The sequence below is a fragment of the Vidua macroura genome, unplaced genomic scaffold (assembly GCF_024509145.1).
Source record: "Vidua macroura isolate BioBank_ID:100142 unplaced genomic scaffold, ASM2450914v1 whyUn_scaffold_107, whole genome shotgun sequence".
NCBI lineage: Eukaryota > Metazoa > Chordata > Aves > Passeriformes > Viduidae > Vidua > Vidua macroura.
Window position 1 is genome coordinate 856,646 of NW_026530542.1, and position 23,633 is coordinate 880,278.

General features: G+C 60.4%; 3 protein-coding genes across 4 annotated transcripts; 1 reads left to right on the forward strand and 2 right to left on the reverse strand.

The window, feature by feature from the left end:
* Positions 1-159: 159 nt before the first annotated feature.
* Positions 160-5,350, reverse strand: SLC39A5 (solute carrier family 39 member 5). Its single transcript, XM_054004665.1, has 11 exons — positions 5,329-5,350; positions 4,231-4,621; positions 4,000-4,153; positions 3,704-3,878; positions 2,663-2,832; positions 2,444-2,581; positions 2,304-2,349; positions 2,013-2,213; positions 1,356-1,436; positions 1,075-1,265; positions 160-680 (listed from the first exon to the last, which is right to left on the reverse strand). The coding sequence occupies exons 2-11, from the start codon at positions 4,596-4,598 to the stop codon at positions 540-542; spliced, it is 1,665 nt and encodes a 554-aa protein (XP_053860640.1). The 5' UTR covers positions 4,599-4,621; positions 5,329-5,350; the 3' UTR covers positions 160-539.
* A 342-nt stretch (positions 5,351-5,692) lies between these two features.
* On the reverse strand, positions 5,693-9,100 carry NABP2 (nucleic acid binding protein 2). Of its 2 annotated transcripts, XM_054004680.1 has the most exons (8): positions 9,037-9,100; positions 7,669-7,687; positions 7,479-7,563; positions 7,261-7,399; positions 7,113-7,184; positions 6,935-7,016; positions 6,021-6,087; positions 5,693-5,930 (listed from the first exon to the last, which is right to left on the reverse strand). In XM_054004680.1, exons 3-8 carry the CDS (start codon positions 7,555-7,557, stop codon positions 5,776-5,778), a joined length of 594 nt encoding a protein of 197 aa, XP_053860655.1. In that variant the 5' UTR covers positions 7,558-7,563; positions 7,669-7,687; positions 9,037-9,100; the 3' UTR covers positions 5,693-5,775. The 2 variants fall into 2 exon arrangements, with proteins under 2 accessions (XP_053860655.1, XP_053860653.1); XM_054004678.1 differs by lacking the exon at positions 7,669-7,687 and having other exon boundaries at positions 7,479-7,583; positions 9,037-9,076.
* Positions 9,101-9,283: 183 nt separating this feature from the next.
* RNF41 (ring finger protein 41) lies at positions 9,284-22,509 on the forward strand. Its single transcript, XM_054004677.1, is given in 8 exon segments — positions 9,284-9,478; positions 11,563-11,699; positions 16,203-16,315; positions 17,454-17,725; positions 18,765-18,900; positions 20,098-20,201; positions 22,061-22,088; positions 22,090-22,509. Coding segments are annotated over 6 exon segments (954 nt in total). The 5' UTR covers positions 9,284-9,478; positions 11,563-11,699; positions 16,203-16,225; the 3' UTR covers positions 22,414-22,509.
* Positions 22,510-23,633: the final 1,124 nt, after the last annotated feature.

The following is a 23,633-nucleotide window of genomic DNA, read 5'->3' on the forward strand; positions in this document are numbered from 1 at the left end:
GCCCCAGAGAACCCCAAAAATCCGAATTTCGTCGCCGATGTCCCATATCCGAATTTTCAGAAATCCTTCTTCATTTTCAGAGAGGAGGGAGGGAAGAGAAAGGAATTCGAAATAATTTTTAAAAGGAGGGAAAACCAAAAAAAAACCCCAGCAAAACCATTCAGACTTGATCTATTTTCTACCCCGTAACTGTGACCAAATCCTGCTCTTTTTATTGCGGCTCTGGCTCAATTCTGTTTATTAAACCGCGCTTGCTCCGGGGTTGTTCCCCCTCCTCGGCTCCTCCGGGGGGTCAGCAGGGGGAACACGCTCGGATCCAGCCCCGGAGCCGCGGGTGACCCCGGGAGAGGACGGGGGGCAGCGAGGGGACCCCGATTCCCTTCCCTCGGGGCTGCTCCGGCACCGCGGATTCCTCCCGGGGCTTCTGGAGGAGGGGGGAAAATCCAAGCCGGGGGTCCCGGGGGTCCGCTCGGGCTCCGGCCGCGGCTCCCGCTGGGGTCAGCGGCGGGGCCGAGCGGGGCCGAGCGGGGCCGAGGCGCTCAGGGCTGCAGCCAGGAGCGGAGGTGCCCCTCGGCCAGGGCGATGCCCAGCATGATGCCAGCGCCCAGCAGGAACCCCGCGTTCTGCAGGAGGAAGCGGCTCCAGGTGCCCTCGCCGGAGCCCCGCAGCGCCTCGGGGAGCTGGGGAAGAGCAGGGGGGGCTCCGTGAGACCCCCGGACACCCCCAAACCTCTCAGACCCCTCCGTGAGACCCCCCCCCCCGGACACTCCCAAACCCCTCGTGAGACCCCTGGACACCCCTAAAGCCCCCAGACTCGCCGTGAAGCCCCCCGGACACCCCCAAACCCCTCAGACTCCCCCGTGAGACCCCCGGACACCCTCAGACCCCCATGAGACGCCGGACACCCCAAAATCCTCCAGACCCCCCGGGAGACCCCCCCCGGACACCCTCAAACCCCCCGTGAGACTTCCAGACACTCCCAAAACCCTCAGATCCCCCGTGAAACCCCCAGACACCCCCAAACCCCCCGTGGGACCCCCCGGACACCCTTAAACCCCCCAGACCCCCCTTTACCATGTCGGCCAGGGCCACGTAGAGGAAGATGCCGGCGGTGGCGGTGAGGACCCAGGGGGCGAGGGGGGTCCCGCTGTGCCCCAGGGCCACCCCCGCCACCACCCCCAGGCAGGAGAGCAGCGCCGAGAGCAGGTTGAGGAGCAGGACGGAGCGCGGGGCCGTGCCCGCCCGCAGCAGCACCGCCAGGTCACCTGCGGCCACGGGAGGGTGGCACGGGGGGTTCAGGGGTGTCCCCGGCTCTGGGGGGAAGGGGGGGGACAGGGCGGGGGACAGGGACTCACCCAGCTCGTGGGGCAGCTCGTGGCAGAGCACGGCCAGCGCCGTGCTGAGCCCGCTGGAGAGGCTGTGAGAGAAGGCGGCTCCTGTGGGGAGGGAGAGGGTTCCTCGTCCCGGGGCCGCTGCGCCCCTTGTGCCCCGTCCCCGTGCCTGAATCATCGGGCAGCCCTTGTCCCCTTGTCCCCTTGTCCCCTTGTCCCCTTGTCCCCTTGTCCCCTTGTCGCTCTGTCCCAATCCACCCCTGTCCCCGTCCCTGAATCACCGGGCAGCCCCTGTCCGTCTGTCTGAGGCACCCACCCCTTGTCCCCCCTGTCCCCAACATTCTTCTGTCCCTGAGGAAACCTCTTCCTCCTGTCCTTGGGCACCTCTCCTCCCTCCATCTCCATCCTCATCCCCATTCCCGTCCCCATTCCCGTTCCCGTCCCCGTCCCCGTTCCTGTCTCCGTCCCCATTCCCGTCCCCGTTCCCGTCCCCGTCCCCGTTCCCGTCCCCATTCCCGTTCCCGTCCCCGTTCCCGTCCCCGTTCCCGTTCCCGTTCCCTTTCCCTTTCCCTTTCCCTTTCCCTTTCCCTTTCCCGTTCCCGTTCCCGTTCCCGTTCCCGTTCCCTTTCCCGGTCCCTTTCCCTTTCCCTTTCCCGTTCCCGTTCCCGTTCCCGTTCCCACCGATGGCCAGCCCGTCCGTCAGGTTGTGGACGCCGTCCCCCAGCACCACCATCCACACGATGTCAGCGGCGCCGGGCCCGAGGGGCAGCGCGGGGCCGTGGGAGTGTCCGTGGGAGGGTCCCTGGGGGGGCTCCTGGGGGGGCTCGGGGGGTCTCAGCTCCAGCTCCGGCTCCGGCGCCGTCAGGTGTCGCAGCTCGGTCCCTGCGGCGGGACGGACACCCCGGGTCCGGTGGGTGCCGGGGCCGGGGGCTCTGGGTTGGGGGGGGGGGGGGGGGTGGGAGGGGGTCGTACCTGCCCGTGACGGTGCCAGGCCGGGGGTCTCTCCGTGGGGGCGTCCCTGGGGACAACGGAGGCGTTGCGTGCAGAGCCGGCCCCGGGGGCGGCCCCGTGCCCGCCCGGTGCCCGCCGCTCGCTCGCTCGCTCGCTCTCACCGCGGCCTCCCGCCGGCGCCGCAGCATCCCCAGGAGCAGCTCCAGCACGAAGAGCAGGTAGATGCCGCCCAGCACCGCCAGCCCCTGCAGCACCGCGGGGCTCGGCTCCCCCGGCGCCTCCGGGTGCCTCCCGTGCGCCTGGACACGGGGCACGCGGCGGCTCAGGGCACCGCGACGCCGCCGGTGTGCCCCCGGTGCCGCCCCCGCGGCGGTACCTACGTGCGGCCAGAGGTGCAGCAGGGCGTCCCCGCAGAGCGTCCCCACGGCCAGGGCCACCAGGAAGGCGAGGAGCGAGCGGAAGGAGCCGCGGGCGCGCAGCGGGAGCAGCAGCACGGCCAGCGCGGACGGGAGGCTCACGGAGAGCACGGCCAGGAGCGCCCAGCCCAGCGCTGCGGGCAGCGTCAGGGGCACGGCCCGGAGAGGGGGGCTTGGGGAGGTGGGGATGGGGGACCCAGGGATGGGGACCCGGGGATGGGGGAATGGGGGTCCCAGGGATAGGAACCCCAGGGATGTGGGAATGGGGGTCCCAGGGAAGGGAACCCCAGGGATTTATGGACGGAGACCCCCGGATGGGAACCCCAGGGATGTGGGAATGGGGACCTCAGGGATGGAGACCCCTGAGATTTAGGGACAGGGACTCCAGGGATGGGGACCCCAGGGATGTGGGAATGGGGACCCCAGGGATGTGGGAATGGGGGTCCCAGGGATGGGAACCCCAGGGATTTATGGACGGAGACCCCCGGATGGGAACCCCAGGGATGTGGGAATGGGGACCTCAGGGATGGAGACCCCAGGGATGGAGACCCCTGAGATTTAGGGACAGGGACTCCAGGGATGGGGGCCCCAGGGATTTAGGGATGGGGACCCCAGGTATCTGGGAATGGGGGCCCCAGGGATGGGACCCCCAGGGATGTGGGAATGGGGACCTCAGGGATGGAGACCCCTGAGATTTAGGGACAGGGATAGAGACTCCAGGGATGGAGACCCCAGGATGAGGAATGGTGGGGGGGGGGGGGGCACAGCTCAAGTTGGAGGGCACAGGGATGGGTGTGGGGAATGGGGGGGGGCTTGGGGATTCAGGGATGGAGTCCCCCACATCATAATGGGGACAGGGGACCTGGGTCAGGACACGGGGACCCCTGGGGAGGCAGGACCCGGGGACCAGCTCGGGGGTCCCAGGATGCGGCTGCAAGGACGGGGGATCCCAGGGACGAGGGACGTGGGGCCGGGGACCAGCGAGGGGCCCCGAGTCGGGGTTACCTGGCCACGGGGCCCCCCCCGGGGGAGGCAGCGTCACCTCATCGCTGTGCTGGATGCAGACGCGGCTGTCGATCTGGTAGAGCAGCGCCGGGCACAGCAGCGTGAACTGCTCCGGCGTCAGCTGCGCCACCGAGTCCAGCCCGAAATTCACCAGCAGCTGGGTCACGTTCAGGCACTGCGGGCGGGGGGCTTGTGCTGAGCGGCTCTGGGGGGGTCCCGGGGAGCACCGGGGGCTCCCCCGGGCTCCCGGAGCGCGGCACAGCGCGACCACCCGCCCCCCCCCCGTCCCCACTCACGTCGTCGTGCGGGTGGTCGGCGCTGGAGTGCTCCAAGCCCAGCACCCTCCCCAGCAGGCTGAGGGTGGGCTGGTACTGCCGGGGGACCCCCGCAGCCCCGGGGGGCTCGGCGGGCACCGCCTCGGGCCAGCTCGGCGTCTGGGAGGGCGGGGGGCTGCGGGAGATCGGGGTGTGAGCCCCCCGGCACAGCGCGGGCCGGGGCAGCCCCTCGGGGAGGGGACCCGCGGCTACCTGAGGGGTCCGCCGGTGCTCGGAGCCGCGTCCCCGCCGTGCTCCCACACCGGGTGCCGGTGCCGGTGCTTGTCCTCCTGCACCTCCAGCAGGTCCAGGTGGCTGACGTGGCCGTGGCCCAGCTCCTCGTGCTGGATCTGGACCACCTGCACCCTGCCCAGCCCGAGGCTGCCCAGCAGCCGCGCCAGCCCCTCGAAGGGCAGCGTCCCGTTAGCCCCGTACTGGCCGAAGAGCTGCTGCAGGTAGTAGCCGTGCTCCTGCGCCGCGTCCTCGGGGAGCCGCCCCGGGGTCCCCGCGGTCCCCGGAGCACCCCCGGCCCCCAGAGCCAGCAGCCCCAGCGCGGCCAGGAGGAGCCCAGGGCGGCTCATGGGGCCGGATCCCGCGGCAGCAGCTGGGGGACAGCGCGATGTCGGGGTCACCCCGGTGGTGGTGGTGGTGGTGGGGGGGCTCTCCGGGCAGCCCCCTGCCGCCACCCGTCCGTGGGGAAAGCGACAGGCGGCTCCAGGGTCACCTCCCGGGACACGTGCGGCGCACCGGGGCTCGGGGACACCCGCGGGGAGCGGGGCTGGGGGTGAGGGGGGGGGGGGGGAACGCGGCTGCTGCGCCCCCCCCCCCCCCCAGGGGGGCGGCGGGGTGGGATTTGGGGGTCACCGGGACCACAGCGGGGGGGACAGCGGGTGACCCTCGTCCTTGAGGCGAGGTTTTGCAACGGGCGCGGGTTTGGCGGGGAGTTAATGTTTCACCGAGAGGCAGATAAAACCCTCCGCACCCCCCAGCCCCCCCACGCGGCCCCCCCATCCCCAGCACCACCGGGGGACGCGGGACAGCCCCGCACGGAGCCGCGGTGGCCGCGCCCCCCCCCCCCCACCCCACACTCCACGTGTGGCCCGGCCACGCCGCGGGGCCGGGAAATCGCGGCAGCCGCCGCCGCACTGCCCCCCGCCCCCGGTGTCCCACGGGTGTCCCCACCCCCCCCCCCGGAGCCCACCCAGCTGCCTCTGGCTGCCCCCACCCGCGGGACCCCCGCGGGGGCGGTGCTGGCACCGCCCGCGCCCCCCGGGACCCCTCCCGTGCCCACCTGTGCCCACCTGAGCCCACCTGAGCCGATGGGGACGCGCCCCCCCCCCCGATCGTCCCCTCGCTGTCCCCGAGCCCGTCCCGCGCCTGTCGCGCCCGACCCGGGGGGGGCCAAGGGTCACCCCGGAGCTGCTCCCAGCCGGCCCCGGTACCGGGAGGGGCCGCGGGGAGGGCCCTGGGGGCGGGGGGCGGGGGGGGGGGGGTCCGGGCAGAGCCGCTGAGGCGGGGGCAGAGCTCGGTTCTTTATTAACCCCTCCCGAGAAGGGGGCGCGGGGGGGGGGGCACGGGCTGGACCCCCCCGGGACCCCCGAGCACCGGAGGGGGGGGTCCGGACTAGCCCCGAGCGGGGGGGGAGTGCGGGGACACCGGGCAGCCCCTCCCCGCTGCGGGCTCGGCGAACCGGGGAGCCCCCGGTGGGTGGCGGTGCCGGGGGGGGGTTCCGGGGGGGTTCCGGGGGGGGGGTCCCCGTTATCTCTTGCCGCTCCGCCGCGTCTCTTTGCCGTTGCTGACGGGGCCGGGCTGGCTGCGGGTGATGCGGCCGCTCGGGGGGTGCGGGGCCGCGGCCGGGGGGTGCGCGGGGGGGCCCCCGGAGCTCAGCCCGTTCCCGTTCTGGCTCTCGGGGGCTGCGGGGAACCGGGAGGTGAGGGGGGGGGGGGGGGTGTACCGGGGTTGTGGGGGGGGGGTACCGGGGGGGTTTGGGGTGCGGTACCGACCTGGGGGAGCGGCGGGGGGGCCCGGGGGGGGCTGCGGAGCTGCCGGGGTCGAGGTCTCGGGCGGGGCCTGGGGAGGGGATGGAGACCCCCGAGTGTCACGGGGGGGGGGGTTTGGGGAAGTCTGGGGGGGGTTTTGGGGGATTTGGGGGAAGTTCAAGGGGAATTGAGGGGATTTTGGGGGAAGTTAGGGGAGGTTTTGGGGGAATTTGGGGGGATTTGGGGCAAATTTTGGGGGGATTTGGGGGGTTTGGGGAAATTTGGGGGGACGTGGGAGATTTGGGGGGAATTTAGGGGAAACTTAGGGGGATTTTGGTGGGGATTTGGGGGAAATTTGGGGGTGGACTGGGAGAAATTTGGGGGAAATTCACGGGAATTAGGGGATTTGGGGGAAATCTGAGGGCATTTGGGAAAAATTTGGGGGGATTTGGGGAAAATTCAAGAGAAATTAGGGGATTTGGGGGGAATTTCAGGGGGATTTGGGGAAATTTGGAGGGATTTGGGGCAAATTTGGGAGGATTTAGTGTAAATTTGTGGGGCTTTGGGGTAAATTTGGAGGGATTTGGGGCAAATTTGGAAGGATTTAGTGTAAATTTGTGGGGAATTGGGGTAAATTTGGAGGGATTTGGGGCAAATTTGGAAGGATTTAGTGTAAATTTGTGGGGAATTGGGGTAAATTTGTGGGGATTTGGGGCAAATTCATGAGGATTGGGGCAAATTTGGAAGGATTTTGTGTAAATTTGTGGGGATTTGGGGTAAATTTGCGGGGATTTGGGGTAAATTTGTGGGGATTTGGAGTAAATTTGTGGGGATTTGGGGTAAATTTGTAAGGATTTGGTGCAAATTCATGAGGATTCGGGGCAAATTTGGGGGAAACTCGTGGGGATCCAGCTCTGCCCCCCCCCCCCAACACTCACCCCTTTGCCCTGCGCCTGCTGCGCCACGTACTCGGGGTTGGGCTCGCTGAAGTTGGGCACCTCCGAGTAAACCATGCAGAACCTGCGGGCACAGCGGGGCTCTTTGGGGTCCCCCCGACCCCAAAAACCCTCTAGGACCCCAAAACCCCCCCAGGACCCCCCAAAAACCCCTCCTTACTCGCCGATCTTCTGCAGGTCGCCGCCACGGCCGGTGTAGAGCGTCAGGCAGCCCTTGAAGACGGAGGCGTAGCTGAGGATGAGGAGGATGGGGGGGGTCAGGGCGGTGTCCCCAAGTGTCCCCAAGCGTCCCCAGGTGTCCCCAGTACCCCTTGGTGAGGCGGATGATGTCCCCGGGCTGGATGAGGTTGCCCACATCGTCCCACACGGAGATGTTGATGCTGCCGGTCTTGTCGGCCACTTTGCACGTCCGCACCTCGTGGCCGTCCTTGGTCTTGGTCACCCGGCCTGGAGGGGACAGCGAGGGGACGTCGGGGTCACCGGGCACCTCAGGGGGCAGAGGGGACCTCAGGGGGGTGGCACTCACCGGTCTCCAGCACGATGAAGATGAGGTTGAGGTTCTTGAGGCCGGGTTTGACGTCCTTGACCAGAGTCTCGGCGCTCATGGTGGCAGGGGACACGGAGGGGCAGCCTGGGGGCACAGAGTGGCACCTTGGGGACAGGGAATGGCACCCTGGGGACATGGAGTGGCACCCTGGGGACAGGGAATGGCACTGTGGGGACAGGGAATGGCACCTTGGGGACACGGAGGGGCACCTTGGGGACAGGGAATGGCACCGTGGGGACAGGGAATGGCACCTTGGGGACAGGGAATGGCACCCTGGGGACACGGAGGGGCACCTTGGGGACAGGGAATGGCACCGTGGGGACAGGGAATGGCACCTTGGGGACAGGGAGTGGCACCGTGGGGACAGGGAATGGCACCTTGGGGACAGGGAATGGCACCGTGGGGACAGGGAATGGCAGCCTGGGGACAGGGAATGGCACCTTGGGGACACGGAGGGGCACCTTGGGGACAGGGAATGGCACCGTGGGGACAGGGAATGGCACTGTGGGGACAGGGAATGGCAGCCTGGGGACAGGGAATGGCACCTTGGGGACAGGGAATGGCACCTTGGGGACACGGAGGGGCACCTTGGGGATAGGGAATGGCACCTTGGGGATAGGGAATGGCAGCCTGGGGACATGGAGTGGCACCCAAGGGGACAGGGAATGGCACTGTGGGGACAGGGGATGGCACCCTGGGGACAGGGAATGGCACTGTGGGGACACAGAGTGGCAGCCTGGGGACACAGAGTGGCACCTTGGGGACATGGAGTGGCACCTTGGGGACAGGGAATGGCACTGTGGGGACATGGAATGGCACCCTGCAGACAGCAGGGACAGGGCACCCTGGGGGCACGGAGCGGCACTTGAGGGGACAACAGGGACATGGCACCGTGGGGACACTGAGTGGCACTCATGGGGGCGGTGGGGACAGGGCACAAAGGGGACATGGAATGGCACCAGTGGGACAGGGAATGGCACCAAGGGGACAGGGGATGGCACCGTGGGGACAGCGGGGACATGGAACGTCACTCATGGGGACACTGGAGGGGACACGGGGAATGGGGGACACCGGCAAAGGACAGCGGGACTGGGGGACACCGGGGACCGGGGGGACACCGGGGGGACACCGGGGACAGGGAGGGCTTTGGGGACCGGGGGGACACCGGCGGTGGCAGCCCTGGGACCGGCCCGCAGGGAGGGGACAGCCGGGATGCGGCACCGGGACACCGGGGATGGGACACCGGGGATGGGACAGCGGGACCCGGGCGTGACATCGGGGGTGGCACTTGGGGACATCGCTGCTGGACACGGGGACCGCGGGGACGGGGCCACCGGGGACCGGACAGCACCGGCCGGCGGGGGACACCGGGGACGCCACGGTAGGAACGAGACACCGGGGACGGCGACGCGAAGGCAGCACCGCGGGGGACGGGACAGCGGGAGCATCCCTGCTGGGGCACCGGGACCACCGGGCTGCGGGGACGCGGGGGCCGCCGGGACACCGGGGACAGGACCGCGGGAACGGGACTACCCACGAACGACACTCCGGGGCCACCGGGACCGGGAGCAGAACCAGGACCGGGAGCGGGACCGGGAGCGCCCTCCCTCCCGTCCCGCCACCAGGGGGCGCTCGCACCTCCCGCCGCGCTCTCACCGGGCACGGCGCCGCCGCCGCCGCGGGCGCTCCCGGAAGTCCGCGACCGCAGCCAATCAGCGCGCGGGGAGGCGGGTGACGAGCGGCGCCTCCAACCAATAGCGACGCGGAGAGGGCGGGACTTGGAGGCTAAACCCCGCCCACTCTCCCCGCCCTTACCACCGAGTTCCGGCCCGCGCGGCCAGAGCGGCACTTCCGGCGCGGCACTTCCGGCGCGGCGGGGCCGGGCGGGGGCACCGGGAGGAGGCCGCGGCCGCCGCTGAGCCCCGAGCGGCCCCGAGCGGCCCCGAGCGGCCCCGAGCGGGCCGGGCCCGCCGCCCGCGGTACGTGCGGCTGTGGGAAGGGCAGCGGAAAGGGCCCCGGGCGGTGTTCGCGGCTGCCGGGGCGGGCGGGCGCGGTGCGGCCCCGGTAGCACCGGGAGAGCGGGGAGAGGCCGCGGGCGGGGAAACCTTCGCGGGTGAGACCGGGAGAGCCCCGGGGGGGTCGCGGTTGGAGGAGGAGTCCGGTGTCGGTAGCGGGCAGCGGGGAATGGAACGGGAACGGAGCCCCCGGGGATGGGGAGGGGAAACCGGGAGCGGCTCCGGGAACGGAATTTGGGGAGAATCCCGAGGAATTTGGGGAGAAAATGGCGGGGATTTTTGGGAGAATCCCGGGGAATTTTGGGGGAACGATCCTGGGGGAATTTTGGGAATAATTGGAAGGAATTTGGGGAAGAATCCCGGAAAAAAACGGGAACGGTTCCGAGGAGCTCCCGCGGGAATTCCCGGGTCAGGCTGGAAGGATTTGGGGGAATTCCGGAGGAATTTGGGGGAAATTTGGAGGAATTTGAGTGAAAAATCCAGAGAAATTTGGGGGGAAAATCAGGAGGAATTTGAGGGAAAATCCAAAAGAATTTGGGGGAAAATCCAGAGAAATTTTTGGGGGAAAATCCAAAATAATTGTGGGAAAATCCAAAAGAATTTGGGGAAAAATCAAAAAGAATTTGAGGGAAAATCCAGAGAAATTTTGGGGGGAAAATCCAGAGAGCTCTGGGGACGACTCCAGAGAAAACTGGGGAGAAATCCAGAGGAATTTTGGGGGGAAATTCAAAATATATTTTTTTTGGGGGGAAAATCCAAAGGAATTTGGGGGAAAATCCATAGAAAATTGGGGAGAAATCCAGAGGAATTTAAGGAAAATCTGGAATTTTTATTTTGTTTATTTAGCTCCCCACATTCCCCAAATCCCAGAGGGATTTGGGCAATGTGGGGAGCTAAATAAACAAAATAAAAATTCCCCAAATTTCCAGGGAAACCTCGGAATTCCCAAATTTCCAGGTGCCCAAACCCCTCGGCTGGTTTTTCCCTCGTTGCTGAACCCCAAAATCATTTTCCCCACTTTGGATTCCGAGGGGAAAATTTTGGATTTGGAGAGATTTCCAAAGGGAGGGATTCCAGGAAAATTTCCAGGAATTTATAGCAGGATGGAGGGACTGAAGAGCTGGGAATGGGGCTGGAATTCCCAAATTTCTGAGCATGGATCCCATTGGAATTGGGGTGGAATTCCCAAATTTCTGAGGTTTGATCCCATTGGAATGTGGCTGGAATTCCCAAATTTCTGAGCTTTGATTCCACTGGGAATGGGGCTGAAATTCCCAAATTTCTGAGTGTGAATCCCATTGGAATGGGACTGAAATTCCCAAATTTTTGAGCTTGGATCCCCGTGGGAATTGGGGTGGAATTCCCAAATTTCTGAGCTTTGATTCCACTGGGAATGGGACTGAAATTCCCAAATTTCTGAGCTTGGATCCCAGTGGGAATTGGGCTGGAATTCCCAAATTTCTGAACTTTGATTCCTCTGATCCAACTGGGCTGGAATTCCCAAATTTCTGAGCTTGGATCCCATTGGAATGTGGCTGGAATTCCCAAATTTCTGAGCTTTGACCCCAGTGGGAATGGGTCTGGAATTCCCAAATTTCTGAGCTTTGATTCCACTGGGAATAGGGCTGGAATTCCCAAATTTCTGAGCTTTGATTCCACTGGGAATGGGGCTGGAATTCCCAAATTTCTGAGCTTTAATTCCACTGGGAATGGGGCTGAAGTTCCCAAATTTCTGAGCTTTGATCCCTCTGATCCATCTGGGCTGGAATTCCCAAATTTCTGAGTGTGAATCCCACTGAGAATTGGGCTGGAATTCCCAAATTTCTAAGCTTGGATCCCTGTCCAAGGCTGGCTGGGGGCTCCATTATTCCCAAAATTCCCAAAAAATCAGAGCAGGGGGAGGATTTCTTCCCATAGTTGGGAATTCCATGTGGGAATTGGCTTTTCCAGGAAATTCCAGCTCTTTTCCAGCCTGGGGGGCGCCAGGACTTTCCCTCTCCCTCCTCCCCATCCTGATTTTCCCGTTTTTTCCTCTTTTTTGGGATCAGATCCGTCCTCCAGGACCTCGCGGCTCCGCCCTGTGGGAGAGGAGAGGGAAAAATGGGAGAATTTTGGGAGAAATTCCCTGCACAGAGTGAGGCCAGCCCAGCCCTGCGTCGTTCCAGGAGGAATTCTGCCACGGGAGGTAAATCCAGCATCCTTTTCCCAAGGGAATTCCTTCAATCTTTCCTTTTCCCAAGGGAATTCCTTCAATCTTTCCTTTTTTCCCTTTTCTCTTTCTTTTCCTTTTCTTTTTCCTTTTTTGGGAATTCCTCCAATCTTTCCTTTTTCCGTAATTCCTCAAATTTTTCCCTTTTTCCTTTTGTTTTTCCTTTTTTGGGGATTCTTTCAATCCTTCCTCTTTTCCTATCCTCTCCTTTTTCATTTTTTGGGAATTCCTCCAATTTTCCCTTTTTCCCTTTTTCCCTTTTCCTTTCCAATCCTTTTTCCTTTTTTGGGAATTCCTTCAATCCTTCCCCTTTTCCTTTTCCTATCCTTTCCTTTTTCCATTTTTTGGGAATTCCTCCAATCCTTCCTTTTTTCCATGGGAATTCTTCCAATCCTTGGAGGAAAATTGGAGAAGAGCTGGGAATTCAGATGGAATTTGGCTGGAATTTGGAAGGTGGTTGGGATTGGAAGCTCAGAAGTGAAAGGCGAAGGAAAAGCAGAATTTTGGGATGAGTCTGGTGAGATCCCAGAGGAGTTTTGGGATGGGTCTGGTGAAATCCCAGAATTTTGGGATGGACCTGGTGAAATCCCAGAGGAGTTCTGGGATAAGCCTGGTGCGATCCCAGAGTTTTGGGACCAGCTTGGAGCGATCCCAGAAGAGTTTTGGGGTGGGTCTGGTGAAATCCCAGAATTTTGGGATGAGCCCAATGAGATCCCAGAGGAGTTTTGGGATGGGTCTGGTGAAATCCCAGAAGAGTTTTGGGATGAGCCTGGTGAGATCCCAGAGGAGTTTTGGGATGAGCCTGGTGAGATCCCAGAGGAGTTTTGGGATGGGTCTGGTGAAATCCCAGAATTTTGGGACGAGCCCGATGAGATCCCAGAGGAGTTTTGGGATGGGTCTGGTGAGATCCCAGAGGAGTTTTGGGGCCAGCCCAGTGCGATCCCAGCCGGGCAGGAGGGGCTGTTCCCGGAGCTGCTCCTGGCTCTGGGAACACCTGAAATCCAGGGAATTTTCCGGAGCCGTGGGAGAGGTCCCGGCTGTGCCGAGGGCTCCCGGGTTTCTCCCGGGTTTCTCCCGGGTTTCTCTCAGGTTTCTCCCGGGTTTCTCCCGGGTTTCTCCCGGGTTTCTCTCAGGTTTCTCCCAGGTTTCTCCCGGGTTTCTCTCAGGTTTCTCCCAGGTTTCTCCCGGGTTTCTCTCGGGTTTCTCCCGGGTTTCTCTCAGGTTTCTCCCGGGTTTCTCCCAGGTTTCTCCCAGGTTTCTCCCAGGTTTCTCCCGGGTTTCTCCCGGGTTTCTCCCGGGTTTCTCTCAGGTTTCTCCCGGGTTTCTCCCAGGTTTCTCCCAGGTTTCTCCCGGGTTTCTCTCAGGTTTCTCCCGGGTTTCTCCCAGGTTTCTCCCAGGTTTCTCCCAGGTTTCTCCCGGGTTTCTCCCGGGTTTCTCCCAGGTTTCTCTCAGGTTTCTCTCGGGTTTCTCCCAGGTTTCTCCCGGGTTTCTCTCAGGTTTCTCCCGGGTTTCTCCCGGGTTTCTCCCAGGTTTCTCCCAGGTTTCTCCCAGGTTTCTCTCAGGTTTCTCCCGGGTTTCTCCCAGGTTTCTCTCAGGTTTCTCCCGGGTTTCTCTCAGGTTTCTCCCGGGTTTCTCCCATGTTTCTCCCAGGTTTCTCCCAGGTTTCTCCCGGGTTTCTCTCAGGTTTCTCCCGGGTTTCTCCCATGTTTCTCCCAGGTTTCTCCCAGGTTTCTCCCGGGTTTCTCCCGGGTTTCTCCCGGGTTTCTCCCAGGTTTCTCCCGGCTTTCTCCCAGGTTTCTCCCAGCTTTCTCCCGGGTTTCTCCCGGCTTTCTCCCGGCTTTCTCCCGGGTTTCTCTCAGGTTTCTCTCAGGTTTCTCCCAGGTTTCTCCCGGGTTTCTCCCGGGTTTCTCCACAGCTGCTCTGATCCCATGGGAAGGGCTGGGGAGGGATTTGGGGCGGTTCCAGGCTGTGGGAACGGCCCTGACCCCACACCCCGCAGCTGTTGGCCCTTATCGAAGCCTGGCATGGGATTTTCCAGGGTTTTTTTCGGGAATAAAGGATTTGCCAGCACCTGGAGCTGGTTTGTGGGGACAGGGGAGGGGACAAAATCACCCCCTGGGGCACAAGGAGGGTCCCCAGGGCCGGACACGGAGCGGTGGCCTCTGTCTGGAAGGGCAGGTTTGGGGTGTTGGGCACTGAAATCCCAAAAAAAAAAGGGGGAAAAGTGGCTGGGCTGATTGTGGAATTGGGCTGGGCCATGCCAGGGACTCCAGAAATCCCAAAAACCCCAAAAAATCCCAAAGAAATCCCCAAAAAACAGGAAAAAATGTGCTGAGGGGAAGTTGTGGGCTGAGTGTGGCTCTGTGGGTTTGGACTGGGTCGTGCCAGGGACTCCAGAAATCCCAAAAAACCCAAAAAAAACAGGAAAAAAAGGCTGCGGGGATGTGTGAGTTGAGTGTGGCTCTGCAGGGGTTGGTTGGGCCACACCAGGGACTCCAGAAATCCCAGAATCCCAAAAAAATCCCCCAAAAACCAGGAAAAAATGTGCTGAGGGGAAGGTGTGGGCTGAGTGTGGCTCTGCAGGGATTGGTTGGACTCCAGAAGTGCCAGGATTGGGTTGGAAAGGGGCAGATTTGGGGTGTTGGGCACTGAAATTCCAAAAAAAAATGGGGGAAAAGTGGCTGGGCTGAGTGTGACTCTGTGGGATTGGGCTGGGCCATGCTGGGGACTCCAGAAATCCCAAAGAAATCCCCAAAACCCAGGAATATCGTGCTGAGGGGAGCAGTGGGCTGAGTGTGGCTCTGCAGTCATTTTTAACCTGCTCTGCTCCTCGGCTGGGGCACATCTGGGCACAGCTGGGCTGCAGGAGCTCAGCACATCTGGATGTGTTTGGGAGGCCACATCTGGCCAGCACCTCTGGAACAGCAGCAGGGCCAGCCTGTGCTCCTGGCATGGGCACAGCTGGAATTCCTGGGTCCCCTCACAGCTGGAATTCCTGGCATGGGCACAGCTGGAATTCCTGGCGTGGGCACAGCTGGAATTCCTGATGTGAGCACAGCTGGAATTCCTGGCATGGGCACAGCTGGAATTCCTGGGTGCCCTGACTGCTGGAATTCCCGGGTCCCTTGCACAGCTGGAATTCCTGTTGTGGGCACAGCTGGAATTCCCGGGTCCCTTGCACAGCTGGAATTCCTGATGTGGGCACAGCTGGAATTCCCGGGTCCCCTCACCGCTGGAATTCCTGATGTGGGCACAGCTGGAATTCCCGGATCCCTTGCACAGCTGGAATTCCTGATGTGGGCACAGCTGGAATTCCTGATGTGAGCACAGCTGGAATTCCCAGGTCCCCTCCCAGCTCCCGGGGCCGTGTCCCGGTGTCCTCCCCCACCCCGTGCCCCTCCCGCTGGGGTTTGGGGTGGGGACTCCTTATCGAGCCTGTGTCACCGCCTTTGTCACCGCCTTTGTCACCGCCTTTGTCACCGCTTTGATGTCGGGGAGGGGCGGAGGGAGCAGCAACGGCCGGGGCAGAGCTCAAGGCCGGCGCTGGCGGAGGGGAAGGGGCCGGAGGAGGGAATTTCCCGGGAATGCCGGGCTCGGAACGCTTCCGTTTGCAGAGCCCGGCGCCAGGAGCGCTCCCTGTCACAGGTGCAAACCAAATAAACCACCCCAAAAACCACCCCAAGAGTCCCAAATCAAACCCACACCTGGAGGATTTAGGGTTAGGATTAGGGTTACCAGGATTAGGGTTCCTAGGATTAGGTTTAGGGTTCCCAGGATTAGGGTTAGGGTTCCAAGGACTGGGATTAGGGTTCCCAGGATTAGGGTTCCCAGGATTAGGATTAGGGTTTCCTGGGATTAATATTAGGGTTCCCAAGATTGGAAATTGGGTTCGGGTTCCCAGGATTAGGGTTAGGTTTGCCAGGATTGCGTTTAGGATTAGGGTTCCCAGGACTGGGTTTGGGGTTAGGGTTCCTAGGATTCAGAGTAGTTTTCCTTGGATTAGGATTCAGGTTCCCAGGTTTGGGATTAGGGTTGGGGTTCCCTGCATTAGGCTTAGGGTTCCCATGATTGGGAACAGACTTAAAATACCTTCCCAACCCTTTCCCTGCAGGTCCTTGACCTTCAAACCCTGGTAGACCCCAGTCCCAGGGGCTGGAATGGCTCTGGGAAAACTCAAAAAGCTCCAAGGGACCCAAGTTCCTCCCCATCCCTGAGCCAAGAGAGCTCCAGAAGGAACGGGTTTGATTCAGAATCCCTTCCCAACCCTTTCCCTGCAGGACTTTGTCCTTCAAACCCTGGTAGATCCCAGTCGCAGGGGCTGGAATGGCTCTGGGAAATCCCAAAAACCTCCAAGGGACCCAAATTCCTCCCCATCCCTGGGCCACGGGGGCTCCAGAAGGAACGGGTTTGACTCAGAAGCCGTTGACGTGCCCCCTCCTGGCGCTGCCAGCTGTGCCCTGACCCGTGCCCGCCCCGCAGGGTTCTGGCGCCGGTGACGAGCGATGGGGTATGATGTGGCTCGGTTCCAGGGGGACGTTGACGAGGACCTGATCTGCCCCATCTGCAGCGGGGTCCTGGAGGAGCCGGTGCAGGTAGGACCCACCTGGGCACCGCGGCGGGATGCGGTGGCGGCTCCGGGCTCAGGGGTGTTGGGACGGGGCGTGGGGGGAGCTGCAGGGGTGTGGGGGGTCCTGGGAAGGGTTGGAGCAGCACAGCTGGGGGGTCACAGGTAGATGGTCAGCACAGGTAGGAGGGTCACAGGTGAGGGGTCAGCACAGGTGAGGGTTCAGCACAGGGGGAAGGAGTGGAGGTGGCACTCAGGGCTCTGGCAGGGATTGCTCACAGGTTGCACTTGATGATTTGGGAGTTTTTTCCCAAACTCAACGATCCTGTGAGTGATCCCATGAAAATTCCATGATCAATCCCATGAATGGTTCCTGTGAATGATCCCATGAGTGATCCCATGAATGATCCCAAGAGCAATTCCATGAGTGATCCCATGATCAATCCCATGATCAATCCCATGAATGACTCCATGAGCGATTCCAAGACTGGTTCCATGATCAATCCCATGACTGAAGGAGCAGAGGTGGCACTCGGGGCTCTGCTGGGGATCAGTCCCAACCTGGCCTCGATGCCCTGGGAGGTTTCCCCAATCCCAGCCATTCCACAAGTGATCCCACGAATGATCCCATGAGTGATCCCATGACTGAATGAGCAGAGGTGGCACTTGGGGCTCTCCAGCCTGGCCTCGATGCCCTGGGAGATTTCCCCACCTCAGCCAATCCACAAGTGATCCCATGAGTGATCCCATGATCGATCCCATGATCAATCCCATGACTGAAGGAGCAGAGGTGGCACTCGGGGCTCTCCTGGGGATCAATCCCAACCTGGCCTCGATGCCCTGGGAGGTTTCCCCACCCCTGCCATTCCATGAGTGATCCTGTGATCGATCCCATGATCAATCCCATGACTGAATGAGCAGAGGTGGCACTCGGGGCTCTCCTGGGGATCAGTCCCAGCCTGGCCTCGGTGCCCTGGGAGGTTTCCCCAATCCCAACCATTCCACAAATGATCCCATGATCGATCCCATGATCAATCCCATGACTGAAGGAGCAGAGGTGGCACTTGGGGCTCTCCTGGGGATCAGTCCCAGCCTGGCCTCGGTGCCCTGGGAGGTTTCCCCAATGCCAGCCGTGCCACGCGTGACCGCGGCGTCGTTCCCCGCAGGCCCCGCACTGCGAGCACGCCTTCTGCAATGCCTGCATCACGCAGTGGTTCTCGCAGCAGCAGACGTGCCCGGTGGACCGCAGCGTGGTGACGGTGGCCCACCTGCGCCCGGTGCCGCGGATCATGCGGAACATGCTCTCCAAGCTGCAGATCACCTGCGACAACGCCGTCTTCGGCTGCACGGCCGTCGTGCGCCTCGACAACCTCATGGCCCACCTCAACGACTGCGAGCACAACCCCAAGCGCCCGGTCACCTGCGAGCAGGGATGCGGGTGAGGGCGGGCACGGGGCGGGCACGGGATGGGGATGGACACGGGATGGGGATGGACACGGGATGGGGATGGACATGGGATGGGGATGGACACGGGATGGACATGGGATGGGGACGGACACGGGATGGACACAGGATGGGGATGGACATGGGATGGACACGGGATGGGGATGGACACGGGATGGACACGGGATGGGGATGGATACGGGATGGACACAGGATGGGGATGGACACGGGATGGACATGGGATGGGGATGGACACGGGATGGGGATGGACATGGGATGGGGATGGACACGGGATGGGTACAGGTTGGGGATGGACGTGGAATGGGGATGGACACAGGTTGGGGATGGACACGGGATGGGGATGGACATGGGATGGACACAGGTTGGGGATGGACGTGGAATGGGGATGGACACAGGTTGGGGATGGACACGGGATGGACATGGGATGGGGATGGACTGGGGATGGACACGGGATGGGGATGGGATGGAGATGGACATGGGATGGACACGGGATGGGGATGGACACGGGATGGACACGGGATGGGGATGGACATGGGATGGGGTGGACACAGTATGAGCACTGGGATGGACACAGGATGGGGATGGACAGGGGATGGCCGTGGAATGGGCACAGTATGGACAGTGGGATGGACACAGGGTGGACAGTGGGATGGACACAGGATGGGCATGGGATGGGGATGGGATGTAGATGGACACAGGATGGCACTGGGATGGGCACTGGGGCTGCCCTGGGATGGCACTGGGATGGGCAAAGGATGCCACCAAGATGGACACAGGAAGGGCCCTGGCATGGGACACCTCCAGGAGAGGTTCAGATTGGACATCAGCAGGAATTTCCTCCTGGAAAGGGCTGTCAGGCTTTGGAACTGCCCAGGAAGGTGGCAAAGGAGAAAAATCCCCATTTATTCCCCAGCCTGGCACTCAGAACCCAGCTTTCCACGCCTGGATAAGCTCTGGAAGGTGTAAATTCCCCTAATTTGGGGTCTCCACCTTTTTTCCCCCGCTCCTGGCAGGTTGGAGATGCCCAAGGACGAGCTGCCCAACCACAACTGCATCAAGCACCTGCGCTCGGTGGTGCAGCAGCAGCAGACGAGGATCGCCGAGCTGGAGAAAACCTCGGCCGAGCACAAGCACCAGCTGGCCGAGCAGGTGGGCCAGGAACACCAGGATGGGGCTGGAAGGGCAAAATCCCCCAAAAAATCCCAAAGGAATCCCAAAACAATCCCAAAAAACCAGGAAAAAATGTGCCGAGGGGAAGGTGTGGGCTGAGTGTGGGTCTGTGGGATTGGGCTTGGCCATGCTGGGGACTCCTGAAATCCCAAAATCAAGAAAAAATCCCAAAGAAATCCCCAAAAAAAACAGGGAAAAAATGTGCTGAGGGGAAGGCGTGGGCTGAGTGTGGGTCTGTGGGATTGGGCTTGGCCATGCTGGGGACTCCTGAAATCCCAAAATCAAGAAAAAATCCCAAAGAAATCCCCAAAAAAAACAGGGAAAAAATGTGCTGAGGGCAAGGCGTGGGCTGAGTGTGGGTCTGTGGGATTGGGCTTGGCCATGCTGGGGACTCCTGAAATCCCAAAATCAAGAAAAAATCCCAAAGAAATCCCAAAAAAAAAAAGGAAAAAATGTGCTGAGGGGAAGGTGTGGGCTGAGTGTGGCTCTGCAGGGATTGGTTGGACTCCAGAAGTGCCAGGATTGGGTTGGAAAGGGGCAGATTTGGGGTGTTGGGCACTGAAATCCCAAAAAAAAAAAAAACAGGGGAAAAGTGACTGGGCTGAGTGTGACTCTGTGGGATTGGGCTGGGCCATGCTGGGGACTCCTGAAATCCCAAAATAAAAAAAAAAATCCCAAAGAAATCTCAAAAAAACAGGAAAAAATGTGCTGAGGGGAAGGTGTGGGCTGGGTGTGGCTCTGTGAGATTGAGTTTGGCCACACTGGGGGCTCCAGAAATCCCAAAATCCAAAAAAAGTCCCTAAAAAAAATAGGAAAAAATGTGCTGAAGGGAGCAATGGTTTGAGTGTGGGCTCTGTGGCCCATAATTTTTAATGTTGTAAAAGATCTGATGTATTTAAAGCCTATAAGTTAAATCTGGTAGTAGTTATTATTTACCATTCTAATTTTGTCTGGTTTAATGTCTTAATTCAAACTTTACGTTCATATTTGTATTTATTATTTTTGTAAGATAAAGGGAGAAAAAAAACAAGGGGCAGGTTTGGGTTCTTAGGCGCCAAAAAGTGGGCAAAAACAAGGGTCAGTTTTTGGTGCTTGGACACCAAACCCCCCCCAAAAAAAAAGGGGGAAAATATTTTTTTTTTCCATTCTTAATGCCATTTTTCCCTACCTTGGCAGAAGAGGGACATCCAGCTGCTCAAGGCCTACATGAGGGCGATCCGCAGCGTCAACCCCAACCTGCAGAACCTGGAGGAGACCATCGAGTACAACGAGATCCTGGAGTGAGTGCGGGGACTTGTGGCATTTTTTGAGGGAAATTTTTCATTTTTTGAGGGAAATTTTTCATTTTTTGAGGGAAATTTGTCAGTTTTTGAGGGAAATTTGTCAGTTTTTGAGGGAAATTTGTCAGATTTTGAGGGAAGCTTATAGGTTTTGGGGGGGAATTCATAGGTTTTTGAGGGCTTCTGTTGTTTTTTGAGGGAAAATTTTTCATTTTTTGAGGGAAATTTTTCATTTTTTGAGGGAAATTTGTCAGTTTTTGAGGGAAATTTGTCAGTTTTTGACGGAAGCTGGTAGGTTTGGGGGGGGAAGTTCTTAGGTTTTTGAGGGCTTCTGTTGTTTTTTGAGGGAAAATTGGTCATTTTTTGAGGGAAATTTTTCATTTTTTGAGGGAAATTTGTCAGTTTTTGAGGGAAATTTGTCAGTTTTTGATGGCAGCTTGTAGGATTTGGGGAGGAATTCTTAGGTTTTTGAGGGCTTTTGTTGTTTTTTGAGGGAAAATTGGTCATTTTCTGAGGAAAATTTTTCATTTTCTGAGGGAAATTTTTCATTTTTTGAGGGAAATTTGTCAGTTTTTGACAGAAGCTTGTAGGATTTGGGGGGGGAATTCTTAGGTTTTTGAGGGCTTCTGTTGTTTTTTGAGGGAAAATTGGTCATTTTCTGAGGAAAATTTTTCTTTTTTTGAGGGAAAGTCGTCATTTTTTGAGGGAAAATTGTTGTTGAGTGAGGGAAATTCATAATTTTTTGAGGGAAATGAATCTGTTTTTGAGGGAAATTTGTCCGATTTTGAGAGAAATTAATAGATTTTTGAGGGAAATCCCACCCCAAACCCCCATCCCTGACCCCATTATACCCCCCCAGGTGGGTGAACCCCCACAATTCCATAATCCCACCCCACCCCTGACCCCATAATGTCCCCCCACATGGCTGAACCCCCACAATCCCACCCCAGACCCCCATCCCTGAGCCCTCTGTGTCCCCCCAAGTGGGTGAACCCCCAGAATCCCACCCCAGACCCCCATCCCTGACCCCATTATACCCCCCCAGATGGGTGAACCACCACAATTCCACAATCCCACCCCACCCCTGACCCTGTTATCCCCCCCCACATGGCTGAACCCCCACAATCCCACCCCGGACCCCCATCCCTGAGCCCTCTGTGTCCCCCCACATGGCTGAACCCCCAGAATCCCACCCCAGACCCCCATCCCTGACCCTGTTATGCCCCCCCAGGTGGGTGAACCCCCACAATCCCACACCAAACCCCCATCCCTGACCCTGTTATGCCCCACCAGGTGGGTGAACCCCCACAATTCCATAATCCCACCCCAGACCCCCATCCCTGAGCCGTCTGTGTCCCCCCAGGTGGGTGAACCCCCAGAATCCCACCCCAAACCCCCATCCCTGACCCTGTTATCCCCCCCCACATGGCTGAACCCCTACAATCCCACCCCAGACCCCCATCCCTGACCCCTCTGTGTCCCCCCAGGTGGGTGAACCACCACAATCCCACCCCAAACCCCCATCCCTGACCCCGTTATGCCCCCTGAGATGGGTGAACCCCAACAATCCCACCCCAGACCCCTATCCCTGACCCCTCTGTGTCCCCCCACATGGCTGAACCCCCAGAATCCCACCCCAGACCCCCATCCCTGGCCCCTCTGTGTCCCCCCAAGTGGGTGAACTCCCACAATCCCACACCAAACCCCCATCCCTGATCTGTCTGTGTCCCCCCACATGGCTGAACCCCCAGAATCCCACCCCAGACCCCCATCCCTGAGCCCTCTGTGTCCCCCCACATGGCTGAACCCCCACAATCCCACCCCAGACCCCCATCCCTGAGCCCTCTGTGTCCCCCCAGGTGGGTGAACTCGCTGCAGCCGGCGCGGGGTGACGCGCTGGGGCGGCATGATCTCCACGCCGGACGCGGTGCTGCAGGCGGTGATCAAGCGCTCGCTGGTGGAGAGCGGCTGCCCGGCGTCCATCACCAACGAGCTGATCGAGAACGCCCACGAGCGCAACTGGCCGCAGGGGCTGGCCACGCTGGAGACGCGCCAGATGAACCGGCGCTACTACGAGAACTACGTGGCCAAACGCATCCCCGGCAAGCAGGCCGTGGTGGTGATGGCCTGCGAGAACCAGCACATGGGCGAGGACATGGTGCTGGAGCCGGGGCTCGTCATGATTTTCGCTCACGGCGTGGAGGAGATCTGAGGGAAAAAAAAAAAATGATTTCCGCCCTCGGGACGGCGGGGAGGTGGGGGGGGTGTTTTCCCGGATTTGGGTTTTTAGGTGGTTTTCGCTCACGGCGTGGAGATTTGGAAGGAATCGACGGTTCCGCCGTCTCGGGACGGCAGGGGTTTCCTGGACTTGGAATTTTAGGGTTCCCCGCTTGATTTGGACCCGTTACAAAGCCAGCTCGGCTCGCCCCGTTTCAAGGAGAGGGGGAGCGGGGGCTCCACGCACTGCCAGACCCCTCGGGGGTCCCCCAAATCCCGGCCCTGCTGCCCGTCTCCTCGCCCCCTCTGGAATTTCCACCTGGCTTGGTGTCCCCCAGTGGGCACTGCTGGTGTCACCAACCCTGGAGTGAGGGGTCCTTGGCCTTGGGGACCCTCCTGTCCCCCTCGCTTTGTGCATGCCCCGTTCCCTGGCCCCGGGAGCAGCCGGATCCCCCCCGGGCATCTCCCACCTCCTCCCAGTCCGTGTTTGGCTCTGCTTTCTCCACCCTTGGTGTTACTTTTCCAGACACTCGTGATTGTGGTTCTGTTTTTTTTTGGTTTGTTTTTTTTTTTTTTTTTTTTTGTACTTTAATTTTTTTTTGACCTTTTCTCATTTTTACTCCCCCTTTTTATTTGATTTTCCAAGTACCGTGGGCAGGCACCTCTGGCCTGGGTCCGTGGGACTCGTTGGGAATTTAATTTATTTGCATTTATTTTGGTTATTTTTTACCATTGTTTCTCCTCCGGTGTCGGTCCCGGCAGATCCGGCGGGAGGCAGGGATTGAAGTGATCAATAAACAGAATTCTGGTTGCTTTATCCCCGCTTTGGGGGCCTCCTCCTGCACCCCAAACCCCTCCCCGTGTTGGGGGGCTCAGTCTTGGGGTAAAAATGGGTGGCTTTGGGGCTGTTCTCCCCCACCCTGGGGGCATCTGGGGGTCAATAAATGTCACTCCTGGGAGGGAATGGGGGTGGCTGAGGGTCCCGGGGGTTCCCCCTGCCCTGAAGCCCCCCGGATGTGCTCCCCAAAAAGGATGAACCTGTCCCCCTTGTTCCCACCCTTAAAAGAGCCGGGACCAGAGTGGGGTCCCCACTTCTCCTGCCCTTAAAAAGATCAGAGAATAAAGTGGGGGTCCCCACTGTTCCCACCCCAAAAAGAGCTGGGGCCAGGACTGGGGGGTCCCCACCCCAAAAAGAGCTGAGACTGGGACTGGGGG